Source organism: Nicotiana tomentosiformis, chromosome 7 (genome assembly GCF_000390325.3).
Source record: "Nicotiana tomentosiformis chromosome 7, ASM39032v3, whole genome shotgun sequence".
Lineage (NCBI taxonomy): Eukaryota > Viridiplantae > Streptophyta > Magnoliopsida > Solanales > Solanaceae > Nicotiana > Nicotiana tomentosiformis.
This window is the reverse complement of record NC_090818.1, coordinates 75826105-75838169: the sequence shown is the minus strand read 5'-3', so window position 1 is coordinate 75838169 and position 12065 is coordinate 75826105. Positions and strand designations below refer to the sequence as shown.

Below are 12065 nucleotides of genomic sequence, written 5' to 3'. Positions count from 1 at the left end.
TTTGGTAAATTGCTCATGCGCTTTTCAGCCCGAAGGGTATGACCTTGTAGCAGTACGTACCCTAGTGAGTGATGAATGTGGTTTTCTCCTGATCTTCTTCTTCCATGAGGATTTGATTGTAGCCTGAATAGGCATCCAAGAAGCTCAGTAGTTCATGCCCAGACGTTGAGTCGATGAGTTGGTCTATGTGGGGTAATGGGAACGAATCCTTGGGGCATGCTTTGTTCAAATCTGTGAAATCCATGCACATCCGCCATTTCCCATTCTTCTTTTTCACCATCACCATGTTGGCGACCCATTGGGGATACTTCGTATCCCTGATGGAGCCATTTTCCAATAGTTTCTTCACTTCTTCTCGTACCGCATCATTAATTGCATAGTTGAACTTACGCCTGACATGTCTCACCGGGGGGTGGAATGGGTCGACGTTTGGTTTATGCATGGAGATTTCCTTCAGGATACCCAGCATATCTGCATGGTTGAAGGCAAACAAATCTTCACTAGTAGTTATGAACTGACGGAATTTACCTGGTACCTGAAGTTTGCAGTCGATGTATGCTTTCTTGCTGTGATCATTGGTGTCTAATGGAACAGGGTCGAGGTCTTCACTATCATTATATACCGACCTTGACCCTGTTGATTGATATGCCTCTTTTCCTTGGTCCTTTGCTTGTTGAGTGGCCGTGCAGTCTATGGCAATGCGGTAGCATTCTTGCAATGTGCGTTGTTCCCCTCGTATGCTGAATACCCCCCTAGGGAGTCGAGAATTTGATGATTGGTATAAGCTGGAGGGGATGGCCCTCATGGTGTGTATCCATGGTCTCCCTATTATGGCATTGTACGCTGTATCTTTGTCCATGATGTGGAACGTAGTCTCCAAAGTGACGTCCCCGTCCAGAACGGGGAGCGTGATTTCGCCCGACGTTCGCTCAACTGCATTGTTATAACTAATTAGCGTGATGCAATGCGACACTATCTTATCTTCGAGCTTCATTTGTGCAAGTACTCGAGGATGGATAATGCATGCTCCACTCCCATCGTCTACCATAATGCGTCTCACATCGGTATCTAAAATTCGTTAAGTAATAAAAAAGGCATCATAGTGAGGGAAAACCAAACTGTTGGTATCTGACTTATCAAAGATGATACTTTCTTCGAGTTCATCATACTTCTTGTAGGTGATCGACTGCTTGAGCTTGTGGATAGTGGTGAACTTTACGTTGTTGATGGAAGCATCTTCGATGCCGCTGATGATCATGTGGACGGTGCGGGTTTGCGAGGGCGGTTTCGGGCGCCCTTGGTGTTGTTCGCGCCCTCTGGCAAAGTTGGTCCTTCCTCGGTCACTCAGCAATTCTTTGATGTATTTTCTCGTAACATGTTTACGACCTCGTGCCTTAGGGCGATGCAATCTTCAGTTTTGTGCCCTCGTTCTTGATGAAACTCGTAAATGGCGTCCGATTTTCGAGTACTCGGGTTTGATCTTATCTTTTGTGGCCATTTCACCTTTGGTCCGAGTTCTCCAAGGTATAGACTATTTTTGTAGGTGACACACAAAGGTTGTGAGCGGATAATAAAGGAGGCATACCTCTTTCGTTCCGATGAGTCCCTATCTTGATCTGGGTGGGCCTTCTTCGTGGCGGGAAGAGGGCACAACGACCGCTCTGACATATGGTTGATGATGTTCCATGTTGGGTCGTAGAGCTGCAAGATCTCTTTTGGTATCATTTCTTTGATCTTTTCTCGATTCGGCCTGTACCGAGGTCAGTCGATGAGTTGGTCCATTGAGGTCGTCCTCGTCTGCTCGGACCTCGGACCTCGGTACTATATACATTTTAGTATTTCATCCCAATTGGTTGGGGGATACTTCATCAGTCAACTCAATAGCTTTTTAGTCACCCTCGAACCGTCCCTGCTCAGCCCGTTCTGGAAGGCTGTGACTCCCATCCCTCCTGACACGTTCGGTAGGGTCATCCTTACTTGGTTGAAACGGGCAAAGAAGTCCCTCAGTCCCTCTACTAGATATTGCTTGATAGCAAATATATCGTTCACTCTTGCCTCGGTTTTCTTGGCCCCAGCATGTCCCGTTACGAACTTGTCAGCCATCTCTTCGAAAGTTTCAATGGAGCACGCATGTAGTTGTGAATACATGTAGTTGTGAATACCATGTCAACGCTCTCCCTGTGAGGGTTTCACCGAATGTTTTCAACAAAATGGATGGCACTTGTTCTTTGGCGAGATCATTGCCTTTCACGGCGGTGACGTAGTGAGTCACATGATCCTCAGGGTCAGTCATGCCATCATATATTTTTAGGTAGGGTGGAATTTTAAAGGTCATCGGTATGGCATGCGGGGCTGCATCGTCGCTGTATGGCTGCTCGAAATATTGGCTGGCGTCTCTTTTCGGCAACAGTTTGGGTGGCCCGGTGTTTTATTGACCCTTTCCCGGTGTTCTTTCATTTGATCTCGGAGTTCCTTGTTCTCATTCTCCATTTCCTCCATCCTTTTCAAAATGGTTGCAAGAGCATTATCACCTGCATTATCAATGACGTTGTGAGTAATACCTGTTAGTGGAGGTGGAGGGAGTTGGTCACATTGTTCGTTTGCCCGTTGTGCAGTGCAAATCCTTGCATTTTCCGCAGTAGCGTCTCGGGCGGACTTGTTGAGGACGCCAACTAGCGTGTCGGTGAACCATGCGTCGAGGAGCTTTTTTACATCTGGGGGCATCTCTTCCCCCCACAGATGTGGAGGCTCCATTACCAAGAGATTTTGTGATGCTGCAGTGAGGAGGGGGTGACCCATCTCACCTAGGGTAGGCATTGGGTGTTGCATCTTCGTCCGTTGTTTCACAGCTCTCATTGATGACGTTCATGAGGTTGGTTGGGAGGTCACTTATTATCCTTGCCTTTTCTTCTCTATTACCTGCCATATTGGATTTGTGCATACAAAGAAAGGAGATCTGGTTCTTGCTCTTTTTTTTATGTTAGCAATCCGCGTTAGTTATAGATCTAGAAGAAACTAAATATTTAACAAGAAAATCCCCACAGACGGCGCCAAATTGTTTGATCAAAAAGTATGATTTTTGGCTAAAACAGTTGAGTTTATATAATAATGGGTTAAACATAGTTAAAAATAATATCTCTAGATGTGAGTTCAGAAAATGTGAGTAACACTAGACAGATCCGGTAGCGGGTTGACTACAAAATACATTAATTATTCTATACAGTGTGAGTAATAATGGAGGAAGAACTAATAATAAATAACATTAAATGGCATTTAAGTAAATAGGAGATGTGGTTCATCCAATAAAGGATGAACTAGATGATTGTCCTTCCTGACAATGATGAGTGACAGACAAATTCTGGAATGTTTGAATTATTCTCGGATCGGATGGAAAAATGTGGAATCTTTATCAAAGAGAGAATCTTTTCTCAAAAGTCTGTTCTTATCAAATGAATGTAACATGCCCCTATCATTGTCTCTTATTTCTATATATATGGGACATGTTCCTAAGAAATCCTAATAGTACAAGTGCAGATAATATCCACTAAAATATTCTCTTTTAATGTCCTATTTTGAAATATTAGTCGTTGCAGCTCTTTTCAACGATATTCGACCTCGACCTTGGCCCTTGTTGACATCTCGACTATGGCTTTTGTCGTCACTTCGACCAGGGACTTTGCTGCTTCTTGGGTCATTTCGTTTAGCAATGGCTCGAGAACGCTTCCCTTAGTATTATCTTTGTTTAAACACTCTAGAAACAGATTTTGACCCATACATTCATTACACTATTTTTTTTTTTCAAAATCCACTAGGCATTGTGCCTAGGGTAAATTTTTATAAATGTAAAGTAAAGTACAACAATGGAGGGGGACATAAACCTTATCTCTCAAAAAATAATTGTACACTTGATCATCACAAAATGATAGTCAAGTGTACCTAAAAAACTATATGAAGTTAGACTTATATGAAGATTCTAATTGTCTATATGACTGTGATAGACAGTTGGATATACAAAAATATGGTTTAGTGTACCTAGGTAAACTATACAATGGAGTACAAATGATCCTAAATCTACTAAGCAGATAACTGTGCTACATCTGAGATAGGCGAAACCTCCAGTGGAGGATAACAAAAAGTGTGAGACTGAAGGAAGTGCTATCTTCAACTTTGCTTGACATTGAGATCAAAGAAAGCCAAATTGAAGATAGGAATCAAAAGGACCCAATGAGCTGGGCCAATAAGCTGCTGCTGTCTATTTGTTTTTGACAAAGGAGAGTGAGCAGTAGGGTACATCTAATATACATATGCTCTCTAGGCAGGCATGTGGAGGTGATGACATCTGACTGCTGGAGATGCTAGAGCCAGGAGTGGGTTGCTGTTGCTGAGAACATGTGAACAAAGAGAGCATGAAAGCTAGGTCTGTGCCCCTAGCAAAGTCCGCTGATGGTCTGCAACTTGTATCCAGAATTAAAGCTGTTGTGGTGAACTTCTAGGTACTAGGAGCTTGTCTATGTATATATGGGGTGTGCAATGCTGAGCTAGATTGATGCTCTTGTTGGTGGCTTTGTGACTGCCAGTATGCATTTTCTGATGGGTCTTGTGAGCTATGCATGACTGTATTTGTGCCAAGGTGACATTGGTTCTTTGGCATGCCCAAGAAAGTTGATGCATTCCCAAGAGATTGAACATAAGAGATGTTGATACTACACCTTGCAAGTGCATCAACAATCCGGATATGGCCATTATACCTACAAAAGGAAACAAACCAGTTAGATAAAAACTTGCTCCCAGGTTCTTGTGTGTTGTGGGAGTTGTGATAGGAGGATGATTTTGTGTGATTTAGGAGTGTTGTGGATGTAGAAAGAGTAGGGTTACTATGTTTCTTTCTAAGAATGGTATGGCCTCATGAAGGGTATACCATGTGTGACTGGTGTATTTGGTATATGAGTGTTGTAGCTGACTGTGATCTGTGGTGTAGGTATTGTGTGTGTGCTTTAGAGGGGGGTGGTTGGTGTAGTGGATAATTGATCAGAAGGTTCATGATCATCTTATGGGGTGTTGTACACCTCCAGAAAAGTAAATAGAACCAGGTAGATCCTTGAGAGCTGGTGTCCTCAGTGGCTAGAGTGTTGGTAGTGTGAAATGATGTCACCCCAATGCTAGACCTTGCAGCCTTAGTGCCCAGGTTCTTGTGTGTTTTAGGTCCCAAAAAGTGGTGAGAGGTGGTGCTGCTTCATCCAGCTGCTGCTGCCAGGTTCTTGTGTGTACTGGAGCAGTGAGTGAGATGTTCAGGGAGTGGTGAGCTTGCTTGTAAGTATGATGGAATGTGGGAGGTGTTGTGGTAGGGAGATGCACTTTATGTGTATGTGGGAGATCAGGAAATGTCCATTTGCACTGAGGGATATCCAATAGAATGAGCATCAAGGATGCTAATACCACACATTGGATTTTCACCGATGATGTAGACATTTCTGCTATTCCAGCAAAAAGGAAAAAAAGGTTAGCTAAAAATTCCTGCACTATCATGATGGTTCTTCTATTGTGGTGATGACAGTGTGCTGAAAGCTCTGATTTACTTTGGACAGTTAGGTCAGCTCCCAGATGTTTGTGGAGATCATCCATAGCCATTGGATGAAGTGAGGTTGGTGGTGATGCTTGATGGAATTTGTATAGTGGTTGTCTTCTTGTACCTGAAAGATGGGTTGCCCATTTGGTCCAATATAATCTGGCCTCTGATATGGGAGGGGAGGTTGAGAATATTATTGAAATGGGTAAGCTGTGGGAGATCATGGCTAAGTTTGGACAAAGAGTCAGTAGGGCAATTTGCTTCCCTGAATATTTGTGTGCATCTGATTTCCTCACACTGTTGGCAGAGTTGTTGCAGCTATTGGATTTGCATATGAATATTCCATAGAGGATTGGATGTGTTGTTGACCCAATGTACCAAAAGAGCTAAGTCAACCTATAGGTGGATCCTAGCAAAACTATTCTCAATACACCAGTTGACTCCAATGGTAGCAGCAATGGTTTCTGCTAGGTTATTGGTGCCAGTGCCCAGAAGGGAGGCTATGGCATGGATGAATTGGCCATGGTGATCCCTGACAATGACACCAACTCAAATTCTTCCCGGATTTGTAAGGGCACTGCCATCACAGTTCACTTTCACAAATTGAACCTCAGTTTAGCCCATGTCACTTGAGTGATGGTGGTGATATGTTTCACATTCTCAAACAGGGTGTAGATGTCATTCCAGTTGAGAGGCCATTTGATCTGAGGATAGCTAGTCTTGAGAAGAAGAAGGATGTCTGAGTGAATAGCAAAAACCACCCTAGTGATAGATGAATTCCTATTGCCATATTTGGCTCCACACCTATTCTTCCAAAGATTCTAGTAAATGATAACTGGAATGGTGTCAAGCAGGAGTTTGTGGACTACATTGTTGGCTTTCAGAAGACACCATTTCATCAAAAGAAGTCTGAGAGGGAGATCATCAATGTTCAGTCTAGCAATACCAGAAAATTTCCTCCAAACTGTTCTTGCAAAATGCCCTTTACTGAATATATGGTCAATGAATTCCCCCTGAGGTTTGATACAACAAACACACCTGGTGACAGTAGGCTGGACAAATGAGACAAACCTATCATCAGTGGGTAGTTTATTTCGAAGGGCTCTCCAAAGGCAGAAAGACCATTTGAATGGAATCTTGTTGTGCTAAATTTTGGAATTGGAGAAGAGATGTTGTTTTTTCGTTCTAATGACTTCCCAGGCTGATGCACAGGTAAAATTACCTGTTGTGTGTGGTATCCATATAGGTTTATCTGGTATGTGAGGATTGAAATGAATGGTAATAAGAATGATCTGGGGGATTATGTGTGCAGGAGCTAAAGCATTCAACATCTGAATATTCCACTGTCCTGCTTCCCAGAAGTATGAGACTGGAACCTTGCCTGGTCTGCCACTATCAGTTCTATGGTGTGTTAGAGGGCCTGTACCAAGCTAGTTGTCCCACCAGAAGCTGACCTCCCCTGAATGTAACCTCCAATGAATATGTTTTTCTACCTCTTTCTTATTGACCATGAGCTTTTTCCATGCTTGAGATTGCCCTGTGTCCCACTTTTTAGAGATGAGGTGTGACTTTGACAGTATTTAGCCATAAGAAATCTTCTCCACAAGGACTGTTTGGTTCTAAAATTCTACCACTGTTTGAACTCCATAGCTTTGCACACATATTATATGGATCTTGTCCCAATGCCACCTTCCTTTATGGGGTATGCCATCTTTGACCATAAAGCCCAGTGATATTTATTTCTGTCCTTATCAACCCCCCAAAAAAATTGGGCAGCCAGCTTTTCAATCTGCTTCATGACTGTCTTGGGAGGAGAGACTGCTGAAAGCAGATGAATAGGAAGGGATTGAAGTATATGTTTGATTAGTATAACTCTGCCCCCATAAGAAAGTAACTTGCTCTGCCAACCTCTAATCCTATTGACCACCTTAGAAATTAAGCCATTAAAGTACATGATCCTCTTCCTGCCAATATATAGGGGGCAACCAAGGTATGTGATAGGGGATTCTTTCCTAGTGAAGCCTGTTATCTATTGAATTCTGCTCACATTGTAGTGAAACACACAAGCTGGAACTATGAAATGGCTCTTGTTTTTGTTGATCTGCTGCCCAGAGGTGATTTCATAATCACTTAAGATCTTCATGATATTTAGAAGTAAGGATCTGCACCCTGAAGTGAAAATGATAATATCATCTGCAAAGCTAAGATGGTTGACCTGGGGACCTCTCTTTTCCATGTAGAAACCATTGAAAAATTGATCATGGGTGAAGTTGTTTAGCATTCTTGACAGGAGTTCAACACCAATAATGAAAAGGGCATGGGAGAGAGGATCGCCTTGCTTCAAACCTCTGGTAGACATAAATAATTCATGCCTGGTACCATTGACAATAACTGAATACCAATTGTTGGACATTGTCCTCCAAATCATATCAATGATAATCTCACATAACCCCATTCTTCTCAACATAATTCAAGTGAAAGCCCATGAGACTCTGTCATAAGCTTTGGCCATATCAAGCTTGATCACGACATTGGCACCAATATTTGGCTTTTTGATTCCCTAAACAATTTCTTGTGCAAGCATAATATTCTCAGAAATGCTCCTTCCCCTAACAAATCCAGATTGATTAGGAGATATGATCTTGGGAAGGATGGGGGCTAATCTAGTGCAAATGACTTTGGAAATGACCATATTGATGAAGTTACTAAGGCTGATTGGTCTGAATATTGTTAAGGAGTTTGGAAATTCAACCTTAGGCAGGAGAACCAAACAAGCATTGGTCATGTACTTTGGCATAACACTGCCTCTGAAGTAGGCCAGGACAACATTGATAAGGTCCTGATTGATTATTTCCTGGCATGCTTGGAAATTTTTTCCATTCATTCCATCTAGACCTGCTGCACTGTTAGGGTTCATAGAAAAGACCATTTTTTTGAGTTCCTGTAAGGTAGGATCTTTGATGAGTTCAGCATTATCTTCAGGGGTGATCATGCTGGGAATACAGTTGAGAAGGTCTTCTCTTATCACCCCCTCCATATTTTAGAAAAGATCTCTTTAAAATATTCACAAGCAGCTTCACCAATAGTCTCATCCCTTTGTATCCAATCCCCTTCCTCATTTTTTAGTTTATGAATGTACAACTTTCTTCTTCTTCCTCTGATTAAGCTGTGAAAGTATCTGGAGTTGGCATCACCATCTTTGAACCAGTGAAGCTGCATTTTTTGCCTTAGAACAACTTCTTCAGTCTTCAGATATTTAGTATATTGGGCTTGAATCTCATGAAGAGCAGCTCTATCAGAAGGATCATTGGTTGATAACCATTTCTCTTCAGCTTCCCTAACCTTTTGTTCAAACTCCTTGGGTAGTTGAAAAATGTCACCATATTGTTCTCTTGACCAGACACTCAGTGCCCTAGAGGTAGTTTTCAATTTCTGGTGAAAAATCCACATAGCACTGCCAGCAATATGTGTGGACCAGACCTGGTGAACTAAGGGTTTGAATGACTCATTTTCAGTCCAGCAATTGAGAAATTTAAAGTACTTCTGATTGTGTTCTTGCCTCACATGAAGTTCCAAAAGGAGGGGAGAGTGGTCAGAACCAGCAGCTGCTAGATGGGTAATGGTGGTGGTAGGAAAGGATGTTAGCCAATTGTCATTAACTATACCTCTATCCAGTCTTTTCCAACCTATTAAACATGGGCCTCTACCATTTGACCATGTGTATCTTGGACCATAGAAAGCAAGGTCAACAAGCCCACAATCTTCAATCATGCTAAGAAAGTCAATGCTCTTCTTCATTTGATATGGGAGCCCATCAATCTTCTCTTCAACTGAGGCTATACCATTGAAATCACCAATGATACACCAAGGAACAGAACAACTGGTGGATTTCAATCTCAAAGTTTGCCATAGAGGAATTCTCATAGAAGGTTTATACTTAGCTTAGATAACAGTGACCTGAAAGGGATCATCAGCTTCCATATGTTTGAGTTCAATAGTCATTTGTTGTTCATCATGGTCCAGCACAGTACCACTGAATTCCTGCTCCCAAAAAAACCCAAATCTTGTCATTAACATTGGCAGCTGCTTTATGCATAGAAAGTTGGAGTCTGAAGTAGTTGAGGTTATTGGGTTGAATTGCATTGGATTGAAGGAAAGGTTCAAGGACAATAATAAAAGAGAGTTGGTGAAGTTTTTTCAGAAGTTTGAGCCTTTCAATAGCTCCAGAGGTTCTGATGCCTCTTGCATTTCAAATGATTGTACTAATCACCAGGAAATGGGTAAGTGTTTGGACTTTTGGGTGGTACTAGGGCCAACTGCAGTCTTACTTCTGGTGATTCTTGGTGAAGGTCCCATTTGTCTTGGTGACAAACCTTGACTGGCTATCGTGTGGTCTTTGTTAGTATCTCCATTAATGGCTCTAATGAGAATATCATAATGTTGGTCTTCATTCAGGTCCACACTTCCATCCTCTAATTCATCTTCTGACAGGATTGGCATGTACTCATCAAGATCCATTCCTGAAGGAGAGAATCTATTCAATTGGCCATCTCCAGGATCAGGGACATAATGATAATCACTGGGTTGATCACCTTCTTGTGAGAGCATTCTTTACTGGGGATTCATGTTAGCATTTGGTTCCTGTTCTTCATTTGTATTGAAAAATTTATCCTTTTTTGATTCATTGTCAAATAAGAGAGGTTGTAGTTCAGCATCATCAACACTTGCCTATTGTACCTCTATAACTGTATTTTCTTTGTTGGTGACTGCTGAGGCTTTTTGAATTCTTAGTGCCTCCTCTTTGCTCTGTATTACTCTTCTTTTCTTTTGGCTAGGACTGTTCTTCTTTTCGCTCTTTGTGTGGCTGGTGTCTTGCACATGATCTTTTCCTTTAATTTTTTTGATTAATTGTTGTTCAATGTCCTCCTCAGAACTCACATGAATTGCAGTGTCATGAGCAGGATTAGCAACTGTGGTAGCAGGGGTATGATTAATTCTATGGTCAGTTATTTGTGCATCAGCACACTCATGAAAAACATGAGAAATCCCACCCCTATTTAGAACCCCTTCTCTATTACCTACTGTTTCTTCCTGACAGATCTCCTTTCCTCCAATAACTTCAGCAGCAAAAACAATAGGGGGAGCAGGGGAAATGGGTTGATTCTGGGCACTAGAATCTGCACTCCTCTCTAGTGGAGCTGGAGGATTGATAGAAGCCATACCTGAGGTTTGGGGGTCCTGTTACTGATTCTCCTTTGTTATGATCCGATGCTGCTGATTGGTTAGTTGTTTAGCTATGTAAACAACCTGTTGCTTCTTATTGTGAGCACTTCCCTTTGATTTTTTATTTTTCTGTGTTTTCCATTCTTCCTGTGAAGAGTTAGCCCCTAGTGTCTTTGGTTCTGTCCTATTTTGTGCATTGTCTTTTGATTGAATGTTCTATTGAGATCGCTGACCTTCTGAGTTTTGGTTGTTGTTATGAGTTTGTTACAACTGTGAGTGGTGAAATTGAGCTGATCCTGCTGCTTTTTCCTGTTATGCTTGTGCTTCACTGATCTTTTTCTTTTGCAGGTCTTCATTCTTGGATTTTGCAGGCCATGCATGAGTAGTGTTCCCTAGCAATCTACAGTAGGAGCAATAATCAGGAATGCTTTCATACTGTATCTTTAACCATTGACCATTCCCATTTTCATCTTGATTGTCATCATAACCCAACCAAACATGGTATGGTCTGTTCTTTGTGAGATAAATCTGCATCTTAACCTTAGCTACAGTTCCCCTTATTTTTTGAAATGATGCAAGGTCCAGAAATAATGCTTTGCCAACATGAGACAGTAGTGGGGTAAGGATCTCCATGTAGTAAAAATGCCATGGGAGTTCTGGGATGACAATCCACACTGCCACAATTGGAGAGTCTTCATTTGGCTTAAAAAGAGGTGTCCATGCTTCCAGCTTCATTATTTGACCTTGGATGTACATGAATTGCTTGTTCCAGACTGTGGCATGATCATATTCATTGTCTAAGTCAATGTAGACAGTCTTAGCATTGAAATGTGCAATCTTGACTTCTCCTTTAAGCTTAGTTTGAGTGATGAAACTTCTTCTAATGACTTCTATTCTAGGCATGGTATTGGAAAATTTTCCTACCACTGTGTATTTGCACCTAGTAGCTAAGTTGACCATGTAGTCTTCCTTTTTGAATACAACTTCAGGCATGCCTTGTTTGGTGGTCAGTTTAGGGGGGGGGGGGTGAAAGACATTGGTGTTCTTTTTGCTTCAAATCGTGTTCTTATCTTTGTAGCATATGAATGGGTGACTGTAGGTGGGGGTGGTTCAGTATTTTTGGGGTTCTTTTTGGGCTGTTCTTTTGTTCCAAAAGGTTGGGGGTTTTCTTTGTTGGCATCTAGGCTGGATGAAGTAGTAACTGTTGCTTGGGAGGTTTGGTTCAGTGGGGGGGATCTTCTTGGCATGTTTGTCAAAGTATGCTGAGATCTTAGGG

The 12065-nt window shown here is 41.9% G+C and overlaps 1 protein-coding gene across 1 annotated transcript; it reads right to left on the bottom strand.

Annotated features, from left to right (window-relative positions):
• Positions 1-8590: 8590 nt before the first annotated feature.
• LOC138895834 (uncharacterized) lies at positions 8591-9490 on the bottom strand. The gene has a single exon (XM_070180571.1). It carries the CDS (start codon positions 9488-9490, stop codon positions 8591-8593), a length of 900 nt encoding a protein of 299 aa, XP_070036672.1.
• Between the last annotated feature and the right edge of the window lie 2575 nt (positions 9491-12065).

Bases quoted from the DNA above. Each gene is read 5' to 3' on its own strand.
- LOC138895834 (XM_070180571.1), bottom strand. From the start codon at position 9,490: ATGAGAATTCCTCTATGGCAAACTTTGAGATTGAAATCCACCAGTTGT.